This window comes from Aulonocara sp. 'chitande type north' Nkhata Bay, linkage group LG13, assembly GCF_057382095.1.
Source record: "Aulonocara sp. 'chitande type north' Nkhata Bay isolate Kocher_YH1m ecotype deep benthic linkage group LG13, A_spYH_male_GT1.1, whole genome shotgun sequence".
Taxonomy (NCBI): Eukaryota; Metazoa; Chordata; class Actinopteri; order Cichliformes; family Cichlidae; genus Aulonocara; species Aulonocara sp. 'chitande type north' Nkhata Bay.
Genome location: NC_141356.1, coordinates 12,866,753 through 12,891,707, shown reverse-complemented (window position 1 = coordinate 12,891,707; position 24,955 = coordinate 12,866,753). Strand labels below are relative to the sequence as shown.

Genomic DNA, 24,955 nt, shown 5'->3' with positions numbered 1-24,955 from the left:
CAGCCAATCTTGCAGCTTTTGTGTGCAACCAAATGGACTTAAAGAGACACAGTTCAGCAGATTTGATGCCGTTAATAATTATTGATTGTCAGAACGTGAAGAATCCAGAGAGACTCGGACACTAATAATCTCTCCCTGTTCCCCGTCTCTGGTCCTGAAGCTCTGTGTCAGGTGATCGGCATGTACGACTACGTGGCGCAGAACGACGACGAGCTGGCCTTCCAGAAGGGTCAGGTGATCACAGTGCTCAACAAAGACGACTGTGATTGGTGGAAAGGAGAGCTCAATGGGAGGGAGGGTCTGTTTCCTAGCAACTACGTCAAACTCACCACAGATACTGACCCAAGCACGCAGTGTGAGTACCACAAACACACACACTTCCTGCGTGGAACATATACAGACGTACTAACCGACTCCCAATGTGAATACAAAGTAGTGTAACACACTAAAACGAACTCTCCCACACACACACTCTCTACACACACACACAGCCCAGAGCCAGGTGTGGAGATGCTGTCCCTCTCTCAGTCTGTGATTGACCTCCCCGGGCTGATTTGACCTCTCACCTTTCACCTTGACACTCCTTTGGGCCTCTTTGATAACCTCCCAGTCATACACCACCTCTGGGTGGTGTGTGTGTGTGTTCGTATGTGCATGCGTGCGTGCGTGTGTGCGTGTGTGTGTGTATTTGCATGTATTAGTGTGCAAGTGTCCCCTCTTCCCTGCATGTGTCCCTTCAGCATGATCCACCATAGACGTAGAGTTTCTAGAGCGGAGCAGAGAGATGTTGGCGGTAAACAGACTGTGTCTGTGTACAGGCAGGGTTCTCAAAGTGAGGCTCGTGGACTAGTGGTGGACCGAAGTTTAGGTCAAGCCACATAGATAAAAAACGAAACAAAAACCAAGGCAGCATTTCTCCTTAATATTGATCCTTGGATCGAGCCAACTGAGCAGACTGAACCTGTTGAACTTGAGTAGAGCAGAGCTGATGTAAAGTAACGAAAAGTCACTTTGGTAATGGTAAAAAACCAAAACAATATAAAAACCATCAAATACTCATCAAATTTTAGCCCCGCTCTTTCCCAGTATGCATAATGGTGCCAGGGATCGATGATGGTCAAAGCGAACTGCGATACGTCAACAATTAAAGTGATTTTTATCTGTTTTCCTTGTTGATCCAATTAAGTTTTTATTATTGTGAGATTCATAACAGTCTGTTTCACAGTCGTTTCACTTTCATCGTCTACAAACAACCAACACATGTATCATATACCTGTGCACATGTGTGTTGCACATATCAAATGACAACAAGAGCAGGAGAATATTTCTTACTGTTGGATTGATTTTTAAAATCTGAGTTTAATGTAAATCTTGTTCCCAGCCACCCACCCCGGGTGTTTCTTTTAGGGGAAAAACACATCTGTGTGTGGGCAGGGTGAGATATTTAAGCTAGAGAAAAAAATCAAACTGGTCTAAGTCAAAAACTTAAAGAGCCTTCACTAATGAAGGTCGGCTAAATCAGGTTTTTTGTGCTTGTTTGAGCCACAACTTATATATTACAGAGGGTGAGATGCTGCTCTGCCACCTACAGTGAAGCCACATGGGGCAACACAACGACTGGACTTTTTGGATGAGCTGCATACATCTACATATGAACTAGAAGTTAATAATAACAAGTTTATAAAATCGTGTTTTCCTGAGTGAGTATTTGGATCAGTTACAGCTTCGAACCGTAACACAACCTCAGTACTCAAAATTCAGAATTTCATGTTTAGAAATCCAAAATTAAATTTATTGTGGATTCAAATGAAAACAGTAAAAACCGTCACCGATTCCTGTGGTCGGTGTTGAAGAGCGAAAATAAAATAATTTAATTTTTTAAACTCTGATCTCTGTAAATGTGAATTTTATAGAGAGAAAAGGTTCATCTGTTAAGCTGCTGGTTACTGTTTACTGCACATGTAAGTGTGACAGGTCCACATATAACACAAACTAAGAGTCTGTGTCCAGTTTTTAATAGAAATCTGTGAATTTTCTGGTTCTTTCTTCTATTTGAAAATAAATAATAACAATAATAATAAATACAGTGATGACAGTATTTCTAAATGATTGCAGTAGTGGGGATTATGGCTGGTCTTTAAAACGTTACACAAACCAAACGATCTCCTGCCGACTCGCCTCGCTGCCCGCTGTAGCTCCTCTGTTTCTATGCTGGGTTAGACCACGCCTCCACACTCTCCGCCTTGCTGCACGCTCCACCCACCTAGCGGCCCGACTGGTTGTTGTTGCTGTTGTTCTTGTTGTTGTTTTGTTTAGTTGTTTTTGTTGATGTTTGTTGTTGTCGTCCTCTCTCTAGGATCATATCATTACCCAGAACCCCCCTCTCCTCAAAGCCCTCAAAGAGACCCACTAGGCCACGCCCACTAGGCCACTCAACCAATGGGACAGCAGCAAGAGGTCACATGACCCGGAAATGGCGACTCTCCACCAGTAGAAGCCAGAGAGAGAGAGACAGACAGACAGACAGACAAACAGACTGTAACGTTAAAGCGCCCTCTGCTGGCGAAATCTCTGACTGGACTTGGCCAAACTCTGTTTATCTGAGGCTCTGGCTGCACACAGCACTGTTCAGCAGGAGGGAGATCAGTAGTCAGGACTCCTCTCCTCCTCTTAAACTCTTCTTCCTCTTCTTCTTCTTCTTCTTCTTCTTCTTCTTCTTCTTCTTCTCTTCCTGTTTTATCCGTTCCGAGATGCTTAGATAAGGAGGGAAGGGAGAAAGGAGGAGACTATTGATCTCCTTTTATCCAAGACTGGACTGATGAACATGTTTTTGACTGGATCACAGTGACTGTAAACACACACACACACACACACACACACACCGTGCTAGCGTGGTAAAGTGGATAGTGGGTCGTTTTGTGGCTTTATGGGAGACTCTCATTAGAATCAGTCGCTCAGCTCATCCTCCCTCCTCATTCCTCTTTCTAAATTATTTTTTAACCTCGCTCCCATTGGTTCCAAAGCCTGTCAGTCAGAAACGCTGTCTCCACCTCCCTCACTAACCCCTCCCCCTCCCACAGCTTCACAGAAAGACCCACTATCTGCTGGAGGACAAGTCTCAATGTCAGAGTCTTTAACTCTTCTCTCCTCAACGCCAAAGACGCCTTCCAGCTTCCTGTTTCCTCGTCTCCTTCCTTCCCTTCCCCTGCTCTAAAGGAGACGGGAGAGGAGAGGAAGCGAGGCAGTATTGAGATGCGTCCCAGCAGCAGTTACAGGCCAAGTTTCAATCCTCGCTGCTGCTTCCTTTTGCTAGTTTGCCCTCCTTTCACTTTGTGTAGGGAAGGAGGCATAAAAGGAAGCGAGCAGCTGGAATTTAAAAAAAAAAAAAAAAAAGCCGTGCTGCTTAGCTAACACACAGACAGACACAGACACACACACACGTTTTTATCCGTTGTAGTTTAACATATGAATATGTATTAACTTTAAATGTTTGTTCCGTTGTTTTTGTTTACATGTTTACTGTTTTGTCTGTTGCTACGATGATGATGGGATGTCATATATATGAGGAAAATGAGGAAAACTGATATGACACACAGAGGGGCGGGGCTTTTAGCTAAAAAAAAAAAAAAGGCTTGTATCTTTCAGTCATTCCAGTTAAAAGAGCAGTTTGAAATTCAGCCTCCGCGTTAAAATAATCTCGTAACCTCGTGAGTGAAACTCCAGATTAAACCTCCAAAATCTGGTGTGATCGTTTCGAGTGGCCTCATATTTACAGATATCATCTCATTTTCTCAGTCAGAAAACTACAAATATTCCTCCAACAGTCGTTTAGCTGACGTTTAATGTCACAAATTAGCATTATTTTAAATTTATAGAAGCATATTTGTCCCACTGCATTGCACCAAAGTCTGTTAGCTTAATGTCAACCATACTTTATGTGAAAAACAGCTGATTTTAAAGTTTTGCTTCCCGTTTTCCCGACTGCACCATCATTACAAAAATAAATCAGAGTTAAGGAAGGGAAAGTGAAGTGTACGGAGCTCCTGGAGTCTCACAGCGTTTAAATACTTTACCTCGTGCTTGTGGGATATTTGAATCTTTTGTGAACACAATATTTATCTTTCACAATGAGTTACTTTGCACTTCAGCTCTTAACTGTTTGAAAGCCTACAAGGAGTAACCTCAGCAAACTGTTTTTATTGAAATATACCAACAACAATAAATGTCATCTGTATGGGAGAATCTTGTGCGCACAATTTAAACTTTCTCCACACAACTCATTTAATTGTGGTGCAATTTTTGTGCACACATTTTATCCTTACTGTATGAACGCATTATTCAAATGTTGCGTGATGAATTCATTGAAATCTTTTCCTTATGAGTTATTTATCGCGTGTGGATTGTTTGCTATAAATTCACTTGCGTGTCTCGAGTGTGCAGCTTCACTCACACAACTCTGATAATCAGGTTTTGGTTTGATCACATTGAAATCACACACGTGAAAACTTGTGCGGACAAGATTTTGTCTCTTCAGTGGCTTCAGGGGCTCCGCAGACTTGCGACATTTTCACCGAGCATTAAAAAGCAAATCGTCTGCTCCGATGCACAGGAGCAGACGAAGCTGCCTTCCTGTGGCTTTATTTCCCACAGCCCGCCGTGTTTTTTCCTGGGCATCACACACGAGCCACGGTTGTTCCGCTAAAACGTCGTTATCTCAATAATTACCTCCTGAAAGCATCGTTCTCCTCGTGTCATTTTACCAAGTTAGCATCGTCAGAGGACATTACAGAAACGAACGCAGAGACCTCCGGCCTCGCCCCGCCTTCCCCTCTGTTTGTTGGCATAGCAACAGACTAGTATTAAGAGAATAGGGGTTGCCATATTAGATTTTTATTTCAGTTTGTTGATGACAGTATTGGGATTTTAATGTTTACCCTCAGAAAGAAATAATGAAAGAAATGATTGTTAAACTACGCAACTTTTTATACAATGAGCAATACAGTCATTATAATTATTGTTATTGTTATAATTACCCTGCTTGGATCCCATTGGCTCCTCAGTGTGTCAGTGTTGGAGCTAAAGCTCTCTGATTGGTTCATGAGTCCAGACCGTTGATGTTTTAACAAATCTGGTTTCTTTTGGGAGCTTTTTTTTTTTTTTCTTTTCTGTTTTTTTAATAACAGCTGCTTGTTTTCGGGGTCCGAGGGGAAGTTTGGTAACCGATGGTCGAGACTTCTTTCAGTCAGAGTTTTACATGAGATCAGAGACCCGTCCGGACCAGAGCCGCGCTCCACGTCTGTCCGTTGTCATTCTGTCCTCATCACTTTGCAGCGCTGCGGGTTAGTTTGCGCTGCAGCTCAAAGACGCTGAAGCCTGGCTCTGATCTGGTCCGGCGTGTTCAAAGAGATAAATCTGTGTATGCTCTTTACATAATCTGATGAATGGTAATGGTGATGCTTCGTATAAATATAAATAGTAATCTGATGAATGAGTGAATAAATGAATGAGTGAATTAACAGCCAAGCCAAATGTAACCAGACTGCACTCTGTGTCGGTGTTAATGAGTGAGTGAAAATAAAGCGCGAATGATCAAACAGATTCATAAAGTATTAAAAAAGGAGAAGAAGAAGGTGATGCTGGTGAATGAAATGTACAGAATGCTAGCACAGAGCTGATGAAGAGAAATAGCCAGGATTTTATTTTGGTGGTGAATCTGACTGCTCCTGATGATTAAACGCTCTGAGACAGACTGCAGCGACTGGCCTTGTTACTCATTCTTTCTCACACACACAAACACACACACAGCGAGTAACACCTGTCTTTTAATAATACAAATATTTCATTTCATTCCCTTGGCTTTGTTGTTCCTGTATCTTAAAGGTTTCCAACCCCATGATTTACACTCTGGAATAATGCTAATGCTAATTTGTCTTCCACTGGGCTTTGGTGGAGCCCATAATTCATCCATTTTCTGCTATTGCTCACTCCAGAACCTCCAAATCCACAATTTTCACCGTGCATTAACCAAAACAACAAAAGCTGAATTTTAACTCATTTCTTCTGATTGGCTGCCCCTCGCAAATATGGTTTGAAAAGCAGGTTGGCGGGGCTTCTGTGCTCAAACTCCAGCCATGTCCCCAAGATGACCACAATGGTGTATCCCCTCTTTATGACATCACACACATTCACGAGTAGAGCTTAGATTAAGGGGTGTCCAACTCCAGGGCTCAAGGGCCGGTGTCCTGCAGGTTTTAGATGTGCCCTTCATACATCTGATTTAAATGACTAAGTTCTCCAGAGGCCTGGTAATGAACTCATCATGGCTGACCCAGGGTGAGATCTAAAACCTGCAGGCCACCGGCCCTTGAGCCCTGGAGTTGGACACCCCTGGCTTAGATTATCAGACCTGATCCTTTAAAGCTGAACATATTTAAAGTTAACAGCGTGCCTGGAAACAATAAATGTAACGGACTCATTGAGCGCTTTTCTACTCAAGCACTCAAAAGTGCCTCGCTTACCCATCCATACAAGCTTTCTGTCTAGCATTCACACATATTCACACTCTGATGGGTCCATCGGAGAGTAACTTGGGGTTCAGTATCTTGCCCCAAGGACACTTTGGCATGCTGGCTGGAGCAGCTAGGGATCGATCTGATTAGCAGATGAACTGTTCTGCCTCCCGAGCTACACCCACCATCAATTTTTAACTTTTAACCCTTAAAGTTTGAGATTTTCAAAATAAATCCTCTCTGCTGTCCCTTCATCCTCTGTCTTAAAACCAACAGTTTGAGCTTCTCGTGCCACCAACTCTGCAGCTAATCAGAGTTATAAGGCTGTCTCCTGGCTTCTTGTGTACTTTGTTTGCCCTCTAGTGGCCAACAGTGGCAAAAGCACAAATTTGGACTACATAGTTTAAAAAAAACCCAACAACAACACTGTCGTTTAACATTGTGAAAACTATATCAAAACTCTAAGATTAGAAATGAGTGCTGTCAAATTACCATAATTTGATATAAATGGTCTCAAAAAGCAGCCCATGGTTACACACACTGACTCCCTCAGGTCTGTTACTGCAAATGCCTTTGAGTTGATCTCAGGTATGTATGTGCTGTTGCAGCTCGACAGGTTTTCTATGTTTGCTCCTTCCACATTTGAGGATGTTTGACTGACTGCTGGTGTGTGTGTGTGTCTGTGCGTGTGTGTGATGCTGCGTTTTCAGGGTGCGCTGACCTGCATCTGCTGGACATGCTGAGCCCCATGGAGAGGAAGAGGCAGGGGTACATCCACGAGCTGATCGTCACCGAGGAGAACTACGTCAACGACCTGCAGCTCGTCACGGAGGTAAACACACGGGGTCTCCTCCATCCTCCTGACTTTATCTGGGTATCAATTTCCAAGCATGTCTCAGTTTGTAAAGTGTATCTGGACATGAGAGGAGCATGGGCGGAAGGATGCACATATCAGAGAGACGTGGCACACAGCTGGAACATTAGGAGGCCTGCACAAGGAGTGATTTTATGTAACACAGCATGTGCTCAGGATATAATTCTCTGGCTTTTCTCAGTAATAACAATGACTTTTATTTCAGGCATATGTGCAATTGTTGACAAACAACAACAAAAAAGTCAATAAAAGTAAATTAACAACAATAAATCCTGAATTAAATGGAGGAGAACACATTGAAGCGTTAGGCTTGTTACAAATTTAATCAAAAGCTTTATTTGAACACCTCTAAAAACAAAGTTAAAGTGACAGAAAGGCAAACGCAGAACACTCAGACTGTGGGTTTAAAGAGAGATAAAATACTAAAAAGGTTTTTAGCTTTAACATCCAGCAGTAACAACGACTCGCTGTGATCTCTCCAGAAAGTCTCGTTTTATTTTATTGTTTTGGCTTTTTATCTTTCATCGATCACTCGTTTTTTGCCCATGAGCCAAATACAAACTCTTTTAACAGGAAGTAGACAGGACCAGTAATAAAAATAAAAAAAAGAATCGTCCTGATCGTCCGAGCCAAAGATGAAGACATAAACCCAAATTAAAGGCATGGGTTTATAAAAAACTCCTTTGAGTTTTAGCACAATGTTTTCCTCATTTAATGAGAAAGATCATTTATCAAACAGATCATAAAAAGTTTGAGAGTTTATCTGAGTTATTCTGTGCACATTACAGTTTCTCTGTTCAGTGAGTTTCATCACTCTCTGAAAATTTTTTGTCTTTAATATTTTATTTGATCTGAATATTCGAGGACGAGTACAAGCAGGAAATGATCGATTCCCTTGGTAAAATCACACAATCGTGTGTGTGTGTGTGTGTGTGTGTGTGTGTGTGTGTGTGTGTGTGTGTGTGTGTGCGTGCAGATTTTCCACAAACCTCTGCTGGAGTGCGAGCTGCTGACAGAGAAGGAGGTCGCCATGATCTTCGTGAACTGGAAGGAGCTCATCATGTGCAACATCAAACTGCTGAAGTAAACACACCAAGCTGTGAAACAGACACACACACACACACAGACACTGCGCATGCACTTACTCGACACAGAGACATTTGCATCTGGTGCACGTTTGACTTGCAAAGCTCACCTTGTTCTATTTCCTCCTGTCAGACAGTCGCTGCAGTGTGTTTGTATCTGTGACGGTGAAACTTTTCCTCTGCAGGGCTCTGAGAGTGAGGAAGAAGATGTCGGGCGATCGGATGCCTGTGAAGATGATTGGTGACATCCTGACCAACCAGCTTCCTCACATGCAGCCGTACATCAGGTGCCGTCTGCCATCTCTCAGTCCTGAGTCGGCCTGCAGGGGGATCATCCCCTCAGTTTCGTGTCTTGTATGACTCTTAACGTGTTCTCGTGTTCAGGTTTTGTTCGTGTCAGCTGAACGGAGCCACGCTCATCCAACAGAAAACCGACGACAACCCCGAGATCAAAGACTTCCTCAAGGTACAGCGCTGTAGAGTGAACTGTGGGCAAGGTTTTAGCCCCTCGTCCCAAAGGAAAATCACCTGGATGCTTTTTATAGTGGGGTTTTATTTACTCATGCACGGTCCTGTCATGGTTCACACAGACGCTTCCCTCAGTTTGAAACCTTACTAAGAAAACTGGCAACTCAAACATACCTTTGGTCTTCCTGTTTTCTTTTTTCGTCCGATTGTTGTGCGGGTAATTTTAATGGACACTATAAATGTGGGAAAGTGTGGATGAATAATTGCAGAATAAAGATCTGATTTTCTCCAACTCCCTCACTCTCTGTGTGTCAGAGGTTAGCCATGGATCCCCGGTGTAAGGGAATGCCTCTGTCCAGCTTCCTGCTCAAACCTATGCAGAGAGTCACGCGCTACCCTCTCATTATCAAAAACGTACGCACAGTATCCACACACACATCACACTCCCTCATATTCAGTCTGTTTTCTCAGTGTTTTGCTTTCTAGTTGATCTGTTTTTTGTTTTTAGATTTTAGAAAATACTCCAGAGTCTCATCCAGATCACAGCCACCTGAAAGCAGCTCTGGAGAAAGCAGAGGAGCTGTGCTCGCAGGTGAGAACCCAACACGGGACGATGTCCACACTGCAGTGAAAGCCTCAAATGTGTTAGTCTAGAAATAAAGCTTCACACCTGCGTTATAGTTCAGTAGGTAACATAAAACAGATGCCTGCATGCATATCCATGAGTATCATCCTGACATCCACTGGTGAAATCCCACAGATTAGAATAATTGATCCAAAGGTTCATTTGATGAAACATCGACCAGAAACTCTCACACTGCAAAATCTTATATTCCTACTTTAACTACTATCAGAGTTTCAGGCTCTCAAAGTGCACGGGGCAGGTTGAAATTGTGTGGGGGTTTTTTTCAGCCTTTATAACTTCGTAAGTGCAGGAGACGCACGCATTAAATGAAAATGTTTCATGTTTGGCTTAAACCCGTCTCTCTGGGTTTGAAACCTTTTTTTATAGCTTTGCTGAAGTCAAAGACTGGATGGAAAAAGAAACAGATCCTAGAGAGGTCCACAGGTTTTCCCAACAAGGTCAAAAATAACGTCTTACCCTGGTTTCAAATGTTGTTTATTCCTGAATTAGCATTAAGTATGGTGTGAGAGACTCAGATTGTCTTCCTCCGGCTCAGGTAAACTTTGGCTCTGATCCTGGAGCTGGATGGGACTTCACTCGATGTGTTTTTGTGGGTTTTTCAGGTGAACGAGGGCGTCAGGGAGAAGGAGAACTCGGATCGCTTGGAGTGGATTCAGGCTCACGTTCAGTGTGAGGGCCTGTCAGAGGTACATCTTATCCTCCTGATGCCCTCTGAAAACAAGGCAACGTAAATTTATTTGTATTCGATCAGCAGACGACAGTTTGATAAACTCCTGTTTAACTTTTATATTCATAAAATGCTTTCTATTAACTCTGAAATCATAGCTCAGTCCTCTGAAGGATGATAAACATCCTGCGTCTTTCCAAGCCCGTCAGAAGGCCCACAGTTTAAGTGTTGAATCTTTACTTGAAAGTGGGTTAATTAGGAAATAATAGCAGTAATATCTGCCTGTGTATCCCTCAGCAACTGGTGTTTAACTCAGTCACCAACTGTCTGGGTCCCAGGAAGTTCCTCCACAGCGGGAAGCTGTTCAAAGCCAAAAGCAGCAAAGAGCTCTACGGCTTCCTGTTCAACGACTTCCTGCTGCTCACACAGGTGAGTCCTGCACCTCTGTACAGTTTACATGTTTAGTTTCTTGCCTTAAATCCATCTTTTATGTTGTACATGTCTGAATGTGGCTGGGCTGGTACTGACGTAGCATCTTTCTACTCAATTTAAAAAATGACCCTCACAGGTGACCAAACCTCTGGGCTCGTCAGGCTCGGACAAAGTCTTCTCTGCAAAGACGCACCTGCAGTACCGCATGTACAAGACGGTGAGACTACACAATCTCTTTCTCCAGAGAGACTCGCTGTTAAACCTGCCCTGGGTTATGTAGTGTGAGCTGGATAAACATGTCCTAACTAAGGTTTGTGTTCACTCTCAGCCAATCTTCCTAAATGAGGTGTTGGTGAAGCTGCCGACAGACCCGTCGGGAGACGAGCCTCTGTTCCACATCTCCCACATAGACCGAGTTTACACGCTGCGAGCCGAGAGCATCAACGAAAGGTGAGACGCTTCACGGTCCAGACTGAGCGAACAGGAAATGCCTGCAGTCATACTCTCAAACCTGAAAGTCACTCTTAATCTAGGATTAGTGGATTCGCTTTAAGTTTAGGTCTGTGAGTAATAACATGACTGCCTCACAAGTTAGCAGTGTCTTCAGCTGTGTGTATCATTGCTAGTCTCTAAATGTGTGTGTGTGTGTGTGTGTGTGTTTATTCAGGACGGCGTGGGTTCAGAAAATCAAGGCAGCTTCAGAGCTGTTCATAGAGACGGAGAAGAAGAAGCGGGAGAAAGCGTATCTAGGTACCTGTCCCACTGAAATAAACATCCTCAGATTGACCATGATCAGAAATGTCCTCTGACTCCTCCATGTCTCTGTGCCTCAGTACGTTCCCAGAGGGCTACAGGTATCGGGAGACTGATGGTCAACATTGTGGAGGGAATTGAGCTCAAACCCTGTCGCTCCCACGGTACGTGTGAACTCCTTTTAACTAAATTTGGAAAAGGAAAAACGTTGATTTCAGTTATTGGTTATACATAAGTTCTGTTCTTCCAGGAAAAAGCAACCCGTACTGCGAGGTGACCATGGGCTCCCAGTGCCATATCACAAAAACATTACAGGTAAAACATTACAGGTCTACAGGCAGGCGTTCATTATTATTCCATATTTCAGATTCATTGACTTTTTCATAATAAAATGTATTAATTCATAACGATTGACAGCTCAGTCACAGCTACAGTACACCACTGCAGTGCTGGTTCACTGCTGCAGGGACACAAATATGTCTGCTATAATTTATATTTCACACCATCGTTTTGCTGTTTTCTCTCTTTTTCAGGACACTTTGAATCCAAAGTGGAATTCCAACTGTCAGTTTTTTATTAAGGACCTGGAACAGGACGTCCTCTGTATCACTGTGTTTGAACGAGACCAGTTCTCGCCTGATGGTCAGTGATAGTCGCACGCTGATTTAAATCCCTTCATTTCACGTTCCCTGTCCTTTTCAGGAAGTATGAGTGGTTTTGTTTTCTGTCTGTTTATCATCCTCTTTGCCTCCAGACTTCTTGGGCAGGACAGAAATCCGGTTAGCGGAAATAAAGAAGGACCAGGGCTCTAAAGGACCAATCACAAAGAGGCTGCTGCTCCACGAGGTTCCTACGGGAGAGATCGTCGTTAGGCTCGACCTTCAGCTGTTTGAAGAACCGTGAAACCTGGACGGGGCCACGGCGGACTGGACTGGCCCAAAAAGGACCTGTAGGAGATGATGGTTTGGACTGGACAGCTTAGATGGATTAGACTGGACTGGACAACTGGACTGGTCTCAAATCTTTATTTCTCCGCGTGTACATCTGAGCTTTTTATATCCAGAGAGAAAGGATCAGTTAGCTAAGGGTACAATGATGCCATTACTAAACATCTTCAAGTTTAAAACAAAAAGGAATAACTTCATGAATTACCAGCTGGAGAAAGGACCTTCACATACACACAAAAGCCAAAGTGGCTGAAAATGTGTGTAACTCCATTTCAGCTCCTAAACATTAAAGATAAGCAGCAGTTAGGGTCACCATGGCAATCCTGAGCACGCCTCTTGGAAAACACATCACCGCCTCCAGTCTGTGCCTCCTATCGACCTGCTTACACACCGTGGGTGCGGCAAGAAGACTCTCCACAGCGTTTCTGTTTCTGTCAGAACATCTTGATCAGATTTCCATTCGATTCTGTGCAGCAGGCGGAGCTCCTGTGAGTCTGAGGCCTCCATAGTCAAAAGATAGAGCAGACACATGATCCCATGTTCTGCTTATAGTCTGGATCAGCTCTAGTGGGCTTGGTGTTAGATTACAGAGAGGGTTTTTAGAAGAACTTCCTCCCTCAGTCGAGATGAACATTACGCCCATTCATCTGACTGAGATTGCATTAATATATGTGAATAATACAAATATTAATGCATTTTTAGCCACTAATAATAATATACAGTATGCTGGGATTTTTGCTTTGCAGCAATCACACCAAATATGTGACACACTGATATAAAAATAGAGATGAAGTGGACTGGGATCATAAAAAGTTGGTATGAGATTCTTATCATTTCTGGCTTATTCATTTCAGTGGAGAGGGTAAATAAAGAGCTCAACATCCAAATGAGATTTATAGATTTTATTCATCTAAATCTAAATTTGTGTGGAGTTTTTAAATGTCACATACACGTTCACGTCTTAAATCTGGTGTGCTGGTGCTTCCGTGGTTAGAGATTGGACCGTTTCAGCAGGTCTGTCCTGTGATCTGACATTTAAAGAAGCAGCTCGACGGGTTTTCTAGTCTGCAAATGGTTCTCAGTCATGTTGGTACCACAGAGAAGTGAAAATCCGAGACCTGGTCCAGTCCAGTCCAGTCTGCTTGTGCCCCCTCCCTCCTTCAGGACCGGTCCACGTCAGTATTTAGTCGAGTCTTGGAGAAGATCAGTCAGGTCTTTACTGTCTCCTCTCCCTCTGCTTCATCCAGACAGTCTCACAAACACTCCAGCGACAATCCCAGCCCTCCTTCTTTGTCCAACCAAACCCAGACCTTTATGTGAGAGAGTGTGTTTGTGTGTCTGTGAGAGTGTGTGCGTGTGTGTGAGGCAGACGGCCGATGCGAATGACGGTACGAGTGTAAAGATGGACAGGCTAACTAAAAGCACGGTTCAGTCTCCATGCATTTTTACACAGAGTCTCTCAGAGTCTTATGATCAACTCTTTGGGCTTCGGCTCATGTGAGGGGACATTTTTTATAATTTCGCTCAGTTTGGACGCTCACTGAACGCTCGCCACGTTATCTCAGAAAGTGCTAAATATGTACAGGTTAAATGAGAAATCCTAACGATGCAAAATAAGCTGAAGATATAGAGACCCTGATATATGACTGGTGTAAATACATTACAGACAAGATGTCCCCTTCACGTGCGTCTGTGGTAATAATGCTGATAATAAGACAGGGAACAGGCGTGAAAGCTGATTTAAACTGAGGTACTGTAAAGAAGAATGTCTTAACTGTTCAGGGTGTTTTTGTTTTTATGTATATGTGGGGGGGTCGCAGATTTAGACGATTTCTGTCACACATCTGAACTCTGATGTTATGTTGCTGCTGTGTTGAGCTGTCACAGTGGCTGTCACTATGCAGGGAGGGTAAACCCTGAGGGATTTCGAGGGCCCGCCGCTGGACTGGGGCCCTCGAGCAGGCTCCGTAGGGCACAGATGTATTTTATAGGAATAGCATTTTGACCATTTTCACAGTTTAACCCTATGAAAAGCTCAGAGTAGAAACAACGGTACTGTGCGTCGGCACTCCCAGCACTTTGAAAAGCAGATTTTGGAGCAGAGCAGGACACGAATCTCCTGAATTTCACCCAGCAGCTGTTTTGGGTAATCAGAGCAGGAAGTCTAATAAAAAGAGGCACTCAAAGGATGTGTTTTTATTAAAGTCTTATCATTTTAAAGACATTTTAATGAAGATAAGCAAACTGTACTTGAGCCCAAAGGTGGATCCCAGCAAATAAAAGAAAGTCAGGAGTGATTTTCAGATGCAGTCGTTGGATTTTCTTCTTAAATGGAGAGAATGTAAAAAGAAAAGAGTGATCTGCACAGACTGCTACCATTTTTGTTCAGCATAAGAACTTTATATTTAAAGTAATGGCAATAACTGTGAAGCTGTAATTTGTGGACTGAATTTATTGTCCAAACTATATCTTCTTTCAAAAACTGTCCCAATGTTTCAATTTCAAGCACACTTTGAAATGAATACTTCTCTGATCTTCCTCCTAAAGTTTCCTCGAGCTGATTATTCAAAACGGCGGCTGCGTTCGCCGACAAGGCCGGAAACATCGCCTAGCTAGGTTGCTTAGTAAGATTGTAGATAAGTTAGTTAGCGAGCCACTCGGCCGGTTAGTAAATCTAGTTAGGTGTTTTAATTTAGTGCCAAGTTACAGTAATGTTCTAAATTACCACGAAGACAACAGTTACCTTAGTGACCAGCCACTGTCCAATCAGAAGTCGGCGAGGCTCGGCCAGCTTCAGCAGCTTGACTATGGAGGAAGGTGTGAACGAATGTTTGTGTTTCCCCAGACTGAAGCTGATGATGATGATGATGAATGATGATAAAGCTGTCTTACACCCCTCTGTACTGTCCTGCTCAGTACCCCTCTCGCCTCCTCCTCTCCTCACTGTACTGAAACTAACCCAATCCAGTTTGAACCTTACTGTCTACCTTCCAGGTTGTGTATAATACTGCTGTTATCTGAGAGTTAATATATGAGCGATAAAGGCAGCCTGCTGTTAATTATCACTGTAGAAGATGATGTACGTTGTTGTCTTTCGGTGTTCAGAATAAACTTCAGTTGGACCAAGAACTGCACTGCCTGTGCTGCTGTTTTCATTATGGATTTAACTACTTGTATGATCCAATCATAGACTGTAACTAAAAGATGTATGTACAGGACTGTGCAAAATTCTTGAGCCACCATTAATTTGTTCAATGTTTTACTAGGAAAATGGGGCACGGATGCAGTCATGCACAGAGACAGTATATGAGGCAAAAACTGTTCTCACGAGCTTGAAAGTCGATATCTGGTGTGACGATCTTCATTCTCCGACAGCCTGAACTCTCTGAGGCAGCTTTCTGTAAGCAGTCTTCAGGAATTTTCTCTGGGCTTCTGGAAGGATATTCAAAGCTCTTGGCATGTTGGCTCCCTCTTTTATTTATTATTGTTCTTCAATAAAGCTAATGTCTGTGCAGGTTTAAAGTAAAAATGTATGTAGAAAAGCAATGATGCTTCTCAAAACATCCTAGTTCGGGCACTGCATGCAGATCTGGCTTTGTAAAAGGCACTCAGATTTCTAACATGTTCTTTTTATTTATTTTTACCAAAAGAAAAAAAAGAAAGAAAGCAGTGACTTTGAAAAGAAAGCAAAATAATCTTCGTAACATACCTGATAATTGTTTATAATGTGTAATAATTATAGTGGTTTCAAATACATTTTGCACATCATACTAGATTATTTGATCGCAGTGAAGTGGTGGTGGGGTTAATTCGAGCAAACATAAGCACCTAATAGCACATCAACCGATCTGCGTCTGACCGCAACATTTGTTTGGATGTGTTTGAACTATTTCAGCTTTTACTTTGAAAATACCAGGAAATAAGCAAATTCTTTATGCAATCATTGTTAGAAAAAAAAGGGGGAAAAAAAAACAGGCAGAACGACAACTGAGCTGAGCGCGTGAGACAGTCAGCAAAAACACACCGAAAAAAACTTTATTTAAACCGGCCCAGGTAACAGCGGCGCAGGAGGAGAGGGAGGCTCGGGACATTCAGTTCTTTCACAGAGAGGGAGGAAACCCCTCAGGATCACTTCCCAAACACACACTGGGAATATTTCTCCAAACTTCTGATAGATTTCATTTAAACCAGCATGGCTGCTGCGCTATTCAGAGCTGCAACAGGACTGAGTGTCAGAGTAGGTATACTTTATTTTTACATTTATTCTGTAGCTGATAGAACGAGTTTGTGTCTGCAGCTTCTCATTACTTTACAGCTGATTAACAGCCTGGCATGCACACACACACACACACACACACACACACACACACACACACACACACACACACACACACACACACTGATAACAAGTTTTAGTTTTATTCCCTGAAACTCTGTAACATCCTAATCCTCAGATCATCACTGAGAGAGCTCTAGGGACTGATATTGAGAGGCCCCACATGAAACCGAATCATTTTATTGTAAATGAGTCCAGTTTAGATTAACTGGGCTCTGGTTTTCAGGCTCATGAGTAACGCTGTGCTCTAATAAAGATGGCAGTGGCGCTCAGTCACGGAGTCTAAGCGTGGTTTTATACTAAATAACTGCAAGTATTTAGACTAATCATTTTACACAAGTTAACCAGTCAAATTGGATCATGGTTATTGTTTCATAAGCTGGAGATCATTTATGCAAGTAGTTTAATATCTGCATATTAAATAACCCAGACTTTAAAGCTGCTAAATGTTTGTAATGTGCAATAAAAAGTATAGGCGCAGACATTTGCAACATATTTCTATCTGCACTTAGTTGTATATACAATTAGACTTTTTACCACTCATGTTTTTGAGATTTTGTTTAAAATACTGCTTATTATTTCCACTACTGTAGCAAATACAATGAAATCTCGTCATGTGCACTGTAAGGTGGAAATTTGAATTTAATTAAAGTTCTTCTGGCTACTGTTTGTAAAATAAACTGTTACCACCAGGGGGCAGTGTTTTACCAGTGGGCGTGTAAAATGTTCTCAGACCTGTGCTACTATTCAGGTTCTTTTTTTTTTCTTTCTTTTATCCCTTTCCATTTTTTATGTTTGTCTTTTCCAAGGCCATCCTGGAAATGAGAGTGTGACGTAATTCCAAGTCAGTCCACCAAATACGTCTGACCTGACCATCTGACATTTAAATGAAAAAATCCAAGGGAATATGCACAATTTTGTATCCCTACTCTTATTTGGTTTCTTTAACAAAAATAATAATAAAAAAAAATCTCAAAGGATGAAGGCAGAGCACAAATCCTCTTTGGGCTTATGTCAGGAAGGGCACCCGACATAAAACTGCCAAATCAAACAATTGGTGACCCCATGTAGCAAGAGGGCATGAAGATGGGCTGTTTTAGATGTTACTGCTACTCTCAAACTTTTTGAGAGATGTTTTTTAAATTATTATTGTGTAAAATGCTTCTTAAGCTTAAGGTTTTTCAAAATTTTGAGGCTAAATATCGGGTACTATGGCTATTAATCGCCTATTAATCCCAAATCAGATGAATGGGGGAAAACACTTCCATTTAACTTTATTTCGAGAAAATAACTAAAAATTTCGAGTCATGGATCCTTTGTTTTTGTGGTGGAAACGGGCTTCCATAAGATTCTGTTAATATTATATCAAAAAAAATTGTGATGGTGTTTTTCTCTTATTTTTATATTATATTTATGGACAACAGGCAAAGATTGTTTCAGAAGCAGAGCGAGATAAGTTTCAGTTTATGCAATATAAGCATTTTCTCTCGTGTACTGAGTACTATTACAACACATAACGCCCATTGTAAGAATAAAATACTCTAGTCCCACCTCACAGGCCCTTTTTAGGCACGGTCTTGAAAACCATTCACAGCAGATGGATGCCCCTCCCTTCAGCTGGCGGCTTCTTCCTGCTAAAAGGCAGTTTTTCCTTCCCACTGTTGCCAAAGCATCTGCTTATAGGGGGTCATATGAGTGTTGGGGTTTACTCTATTTTCGTTGTTAATTTGAAAGTAAATGACATTAAAAAAATGACAGTTTTACAATGAAATGTGAGCATTCATGATTTATGTGTGGTTCTGTATGTGTGCATGTTCAGCGGATCCACGGGGAGTTTTGTAGAGTGATGTGGACGCCACAGGCTGCTCGGTTCAGCTCCAAACCATCAGACAGAGACCCGCCACGCAGAACACACATCAGTAAGAAAACACACGTCCTCTCCTTTTGTCTTCTTTTGGCAGTCTAGACAGAGGCTGGAAACAAGGTCACAGAGAGAGACACACAAAGAAAAGTACGGTATGCAGCAAAGGTCGCAGCAGACGAAGGGTATAGGAGTTGATTTTGGGGGTTATTACACTTCCTGTTGTGCAGAAATTGCCTGCAACTAAAGATAGTCCTCAGTGAATAGGAATGAGTGCGATAGCTTAAAACAATTACATCTGTTTCCAGTCAAAAGTTCCACATTTCATGCAACTGCAGTATAAAAATCCTCTAAACAAAAGTAAAACAGCTCTCATGTACTCCAGCCTTCCAGTCTCCAGTTTTAGTTTCCCTGACAGGGAAGACGATTTTGCATTCTGCTAATGCGTGCTGAGTGGCCTGTTAAGAATGCATGACAGGACACATTCTTTTGATGGTATTCATCTGCAAAAAATAACTAGGTTTAATTAAACCACAACATAAACGTGCGTCTGTATAAGAAGCAGGTGTTTATGGTGGGCGAAGGTTACTTCTAAAAATCAAAATGGTGCTGTGGTCTGATGTGTCCATAACACTAACAAAAAGTACTGCTATGTGCTAGAAACTTGTTAAAATCTAATAACATAACTGTATCTGTTATCTCAGCTCCTGCTTTGATAAAATATGAAGAAGATTATTTACCCCACGGAATAGAAACTGCTCACAGTCTTCTCTCTGCTCACAGAGAAAGCCAAGGCCCAGCCTGCAGAAGAAGCTGATAAAGGTCTGGACAAATTCTTCTCTGAAAGGAGGCCAGCCACAGCGCCCCCTGCTGTTGGTGAAGGTCAGTACATTCAGGATGTGCTTAGTCAGGGTAACAGTTGGTAGACACGACTTAGTGGTGTAATAGTGGTGTAATTAATTCACTGTAAATATATGAGTAAAATGTTTCTACAAACAGCTTTTTTGTGCTGCTGCTTGGTTAGGAAACCAAAATGTATCCATTAAAAACAGAACTGGGAGTTTTAGGAGGGCTAATGGAACAGTCATCATCTTAAGATTAGTACAATCTGATTCAAAAAGCTGAAGTGGGTATCAGTGAAACCAGCTGATGTATTCAGATCTGTGTTACGCTCTGTTTATCATGGCAGGAGAGCTCATATAGCATAGCGGACGCTAACAGTAAAGGGTCTAAATTTGGCAGTAATGACTGCGTGCAAAAACAAAAACGTTTCTTCTTTCTTGTATGTTTATAAAATTTTTGGCTGCATGCATAAACCTGTCAGAGTAGTATATGGAGTATGATAAAGGTAGTGACAAATTCCTGCTTGCTTGCTACTGAATCACCTAAAAGAAATCCATTATTTCTACACAATAATTAACAAAAACCCAGGAAAGGTGAGAAGGTTTCACTCTGGTTAAAGACCTTTTTTCTTGCAGAGCTTTCCAAAGCTGCCACCATGATAAATACCAGCTCAGCCCAGGATCCACATGAAGCAGCTAACAGAGACTCTTTGGAGAAAGAAGAGGAGAAAGCCAGCAAAGCAGAAGCCATGATACCTGAGTCAACTTTAGCAGAAGTGAAGGCTGATGTGGGGAGTCTTGAAGCTGACGCTCTGCAAGAAACATGTGACTCGCTCCAGAAGGGAGCTGAGGAGCTAGCAAAAGAGTTGGAAGTGAAGATGCCAATAGAAGATGTTTCTGTTTCTGAAGGTGCAACAGAGGTGGACAATTTAACACTAGATTCCATCCCTGAAGCTGCGGATACACTGGAAGCTGAAACATCAGCAGTCCCTGAAGCTGTGATTGGATCTGAGCAAGGACCGATACAGTCGTCTGACACTGACCAGGAACTGAGACTAAACGATGGGGTGATCAATCAGAACAAAGTAAAAGGGGCAGCGGAGCCCGAAGGAAATGTTTTGGAGGCCATGTCTCTTGAGTCTGTGACCTTGGCTGAAGTTGAGGTGTCTTTGGGAACTCTGGAAAGCGAATCTCTGAGTGAAACCTCGACTTATCTGGAGAAAGAAGCTGCAGTTCTTGCTGTAGAGAAGAAGATGGAGGTAGAGGAGGAAACCACTACCAAAGAGATGACTGAGGCTACACACGCTGACCCTCTGTCTCTGCCTGAAGTCGTTTCTCTGCCTGAAGATGTGCAGACTGATGCACTGATGGAGAAGCTGCTCTTTACTGTTCCTGCTAGCGTAGAGGGTGCACGAGAGAGCCCGATTATTGAGGAGGCTGTAACAGCAGGCAGTCCGGATGGTAAGTTAAACTCCTGTGAGCGGTGAAGCGATGGTAGAAGAAACAGCTTCTTAAAGGCAAACTGATATTTGGTACGTTAGTTGGTTTTCTTACCAAGAGCTAGATCCAGGAGAGTCACATTAGTTTAACTGAAATCCAGTTTGAACACACACAGCACGCGTTAACGGGGCAAATCTCTGTTAGCGAGTAAATGCGGATCGCCCCGTGCGCGGGGCTGCACAGCATCAACGCGTTAGCGCTGTAGGCTCGTTAACGCGTTAGCGCCGTGCAACCCCACGCACGGGGCGAGCCGCATTTACTCGCTAAGAGAGATTTGCCGTGTTAATGGAGTTATGGCGTTAACGTCATTTTAACGAGATTAACGCTGACAGCAGTACTTCTTACAGGTTAAAGTTTCAGAGCTTGGGTTTGACTTTAGCCATGGATCTAATGTGGAGAAAATAAATAAATAAATAAATAAATACAATGGGATCCAAAATTAATCCGTGCGGTACACCACAAATGTGTGAAGATGAATAACACTAGATAACATTTCCAAACATTCAACTTACATATTCATTTAAAATAAGTAAAAATTAAACTGTAAATTGTCATTTGTCTTCAGTATAGGAAATAATTAAATGCTTAATATTTATTAGCTGGAAAAACAGGACAAATGGTTGTTATTACATAAAGTGTCATGTTTCGGCTGTGTGCAGGCAGGAGAAGGACCCAAACGCAAAACTCACGACAACAAAATTAAACTCAAAAAGCTGCTTTATTGCAGAATGACATGGAAAAACTAAACTAAACTAAACTAAACTAAGACATGGATAAACTGACACACAGGGAAACACAGCTATGAGGGAGACTATGACACTGTCAAAGAGAAACACAGGGCTTAAATACACTGAGGGATAACGAGGGAATGAGACACAGGAAGAGAGCACAGCTGGGAGTAATCAGGCTGGACAAGACAAGGGAAGCCAAACTAGAAACACTGACATGAGACACGGACCTTCAAAGTAAAACAGGAAACACACTGACTGAACTCTAAACATGTAAACGTAACAGCAACTGGGGAGACAGAACATAAGAACCTGAAACATGGTACAGAAAGGCACAGTAGACACAACATGGAACACAGTGAAGCCATATTACAAGAACTAAGCCGATGATAACCATAACTGAAACCTAGGGAAATAATAACTATAAAGATCAAAACAGCACAACCCACATGAACATAATGAACTCACAGGGAAAGAGTAAAACTAAATACAGTGAACATAGAAACACAAGACCTCTTCAAAATAAAACAGGAAACATAAGACGCAGACATGACAACCTGAACTAGACAATGTAAGACACAGACATGAAACACATGAAGGGCAAGGGAGACTTAACAGGGGTTGGAGGACACAAGGGGAATCTAATAACAAAGAACTATAACAACCTAGGCATGATAAAAACTTAGAAAACCTAAAGGGCTTAAATATGAACATAAACTAAAACTCCAAAACGCTGGGCCATGAGACCCAGGATCGTGATATAAAGTGGTTACCTCTGGTGACAGAGTAGGCTCTTTTTAGAGGTTAATAATGAAATCAATGAAATTAAATGTACTTGATGCCAACCCACCTTATAAGATGACATTATCTCCACCATTATTTTCTATTTAAGTGAAGCCTCACACTCAGTTTACAAGCCAACTGAAATGTGGTTGGATTTCAGAAGACTTGTTGGGACTGACTTCTCACCAGCATCATGTCAGTGGTAACAACGACTCAACTATTATGTTCTCCAACTGGGAACACATATTTCAAGAAACTCCCTTTTTGCTTTGTATGTAGTGTTATGAAGCTTAAGGGCACAGTGCTTATACTGCTGTATGTATGATGATGACTAAGGTTTGTATACAAATACCATATAATTCATTCGTAATACTCCTGTATGGGGGCTGATGGATGTTGTGGGGTTAAACGTAGTTGAAAACACTGAAATATAAACTCTGTGATGAAGACCTTCATTCAAACTTTGACAAAAGCAGATAAAAGGCAGGAAGGGTTTTCAGTTTTTCTATAAAATTCCAAGGAATGTGTCAACTAAAGCTCTGGACCTACGTACTTTACACTGTCCTGTTTCTTCAGTTGTAACAGCTTCTGTTGATAACGTGGCTGCAGAGTCAGATCATCCTCCAGCTCCTCCTCTTCCTCTGAAAGAGGAGCTGCTGGTACAAGAAGAGGAAGGAGCCACAGGAGATAAAGAAGATACAGGGACACACACAGGTAAAGAGCACAGACATATACAGCTATAAGGTGGTTTGTCTACATTAAAGTACATTTTCTGTCCTAATGGTGTCTGTGTTTTGTTGTCTCACTTTGATCATGCTGTATTTTCCAATGACCAGTATCAGCTGGGAGTCAGAAAATGTTGTTTTAATGTGTGTTTTTCAGATTTGGATCCTGTGCAGAGACTCTTCCTGGAGAAGATCAGAGAATACACTAACATGCACAGGTAGAGAGATAAAGAGTTACAGTTGAATTTAATAGGAAAAACATTTAGAGAGTCTACATTACAGCTAGAATAACCAACACATTAATTATTGTACATTTCCTCAGAAGCATTATCCACACTACCAGATATAATTATCTGTCTGAATCCCATTATCAGAAAATCAACCGTAATTACATTTTCTCTAAGTGTCTGCCAGGTATTGGCCACATGTGGACTGTTTATTCCTACTGTTTGTTCCATGCTACATGTATTCTTATTTAACTTTGAGTATTCCTTTCCTCAAACTGTATGAGTGAAACTCTTTAACTGGAAGCAAGCCGTGTAAAGAGACATCAGCTGATTTGTCATCTCACTCTTTAAGGTCGAATGCAGGATTCCTGGAGGCGGAGCCAGATTACCAAAAAAACCTGTCAGAGGAGACGGCTAAGCTCCAGAGAGTCTATGGAGGAGGAGACCTCAGCAGCTTCCCTCAGTTCACCTTCAATGGTGAGAGTGATGATGAAGGGAGTGATGGGGAATGCTCAGTGACATGGCATTGTGGAGTGTATGAGAAATCCACCTGGACTGTGTATAAAGTATAACGCCGCTGTGTTCCAACCTTTTCAGGTGGCAAATTGCCCTCATAAAATAGATTCATGAATGGGAAAAAATTGGAGCTGTACTGCATGATTTGGGGATCTGGCTTAAATTAAAGTGAGGAGAGACCCTGGGACAGGACCAAGACATACTGCATTCATATCCCCCAGAAGATCTGCGGGTGGTGGCTGGGTACAGGGAGGTCTGAGTGTCTCTACTTAGACTGCTAGATGGATAAGCTGCAGGTTGTAAAATACAGCGTGTTGTCACATAAATCTGATTGAGATCCTTAATTCCAAATATCGCATTGGTGGATACCTAATCACAGCAGCAGCTAGAAGTATGATGGGGAAAAACAGAAACATCCACCCAAAAGGGGAGAATTTCAGTTCAGTTTTATTCACATCGTGCCAATTTGCAACAACAGTCACCTCAAAATGTTCTTTATTGTAAGGTGGAGACACTACAATGAGCAAGAAGTTGGTGACAGTGGAAAGTAAAAACTCCCTTTTAACAGGAAGAAACCTCCCTTTGATTTATAGTAGGAATACAAGAGGAAAACTTTTTTTAAAAAGCTGTTTAAAATGTATAGAAATGCTCAGAATATCTCCCTGTGGAGATGATTCTCTTTGGAATCTTATGATGCTGCTGTTCTGTAGCACTGCTAATGATGGGCAGTAACATGACAAAAATGTTACAAGATAATTAAAAGAAATTAACACACTTCTGCTGTTTTCTCTCTAGATCCCAAATTGGACCAGGAGTCCAAATGATCTGTAAATGGTGCCTCCAACTCTCTACACTCTTCCTCAACCTCTCCCTCTCCATTAACTCCTCAATTCATCTTTATTCCAAGGAAGAAAAAAGAGGAAGCATATGCATTGAAATCTAACGGTGTGGTTCTCTGGCTAAAATGTGGGGAACGTGTTACTTGTGGGTGTTTGTTTTCTGTGTGATGTCCAGTACTGAAATTTATTAGATTAAAACACAAAAAAAGCATTTTTT

The 24,955-nt window shown here is 42.0% G+C and overlaps 2 protein-coding genes across 7 annotated transcripts in view; both read left to right on the top strand.

Moving 5' to 3' along the window:
- itsn1 (intersectin 1 (SH3 domain protein)) overlaps positions 1–15,510 on the top strand; it is a 50,038-nt gene extending 34,528 nt beyond the window's left edge. For all 5 annotated transcript variants that reach the window (XM_086258768.1, XM_086258767.1, XM_086258766.1 and 2 more), the window contains 16 exons: positions 161–355; positions 7,220–7,341; positions 8,360–8,466; positions 8,654–8,755; positions 8,853–8,934; positions 9,252–9,350; positions 9,445–9,528; positions 10,185–10,268; positions 10,547–10,678; positions 10,818–10,898; positions 11,010–11,131; positions 11,349–11,431; positions 11,515–11,598; positions 11,685–11,749; positions 11,968–12,076; positions 12,189–15,510. In XM_086258768.1, coding sequence (XP_086114894.1) covers positions 161–355; positions 7,220–7,341; positions 8,360–8,466; positions 8,654–8,755; positions 8,853–8,934; positions 9,252–9,350; positions 9,445–9,528; positions 10,185–10,268; positions 10,547–10,678; positions 10,818–10,898; positions 11,010–11,131; positions 11,349–11,431; positions 11,515–11,598; positions 11,685–11,749; positions 11,968–12,076; positions 12,189–12,337 — 1,700 coding nt within the window. In that variant the 3' untranslated portion in view covers positions 12,338–15,510. The remainder of the gene's footprint in view (positions 1–160; positions 356–7,219; positions 7,342–8,359; positions 8,467–8,653; positions 8,756–8,852; positions 8,935–9,251; positions 9,351–9,444; positions 9,529–10,184; positions 10,269–10,546; positions 10,679–10,817; positions 10,899–11,009; positions 11,132–11,348; positions 11,432–11,514; positions 11,599–11,684; positions 11,750–11,967; positions 12,077–12,188) is intronic.
- An 870-nt stretch (positions 15,511–16,380) lies between these two features.
- LOC147315815 (uncharacterized) lies at positions 16,381–24,949 on the top strand. Of its 2 annotated transcripts, none has more exons than XM_086258760.1 (8): positions 16,381–16,618; positions 18,537–18,636; positions 19,362–19,460; positions 20,057–20,881; positions 23,008–23,145; positions 23,314–23,374; positions 23,736–23,860; positions 23,981–24,685. In XM_086258760.1, the coding sequence occupies exons 1-8, from the start codon at positions 16,574–16,576 to the stop codon at positions 23,998–24,000; spliced, it is 1,413 nt and encodes a 470-aa protein (XP_086114886.1). In that variant the 5' UTR covers positions 16,381–16,573; the 3' UTR covers positions 24,001–24,685. The 2 variants fall into 2 exon arrangements, with proteins under 2 accessions (XP_086114886.1, XP_086114885.1); XM_086258759.1 differs by lacking the exon at positions 23,981–24,685 and adding an exon at positions 24,695–24,949 and having other exon boundaries at positions 16,384–16,618.
- The last annotated feature ends 6 nt before the right edge of the window (positions 24,950–24,955 follow it).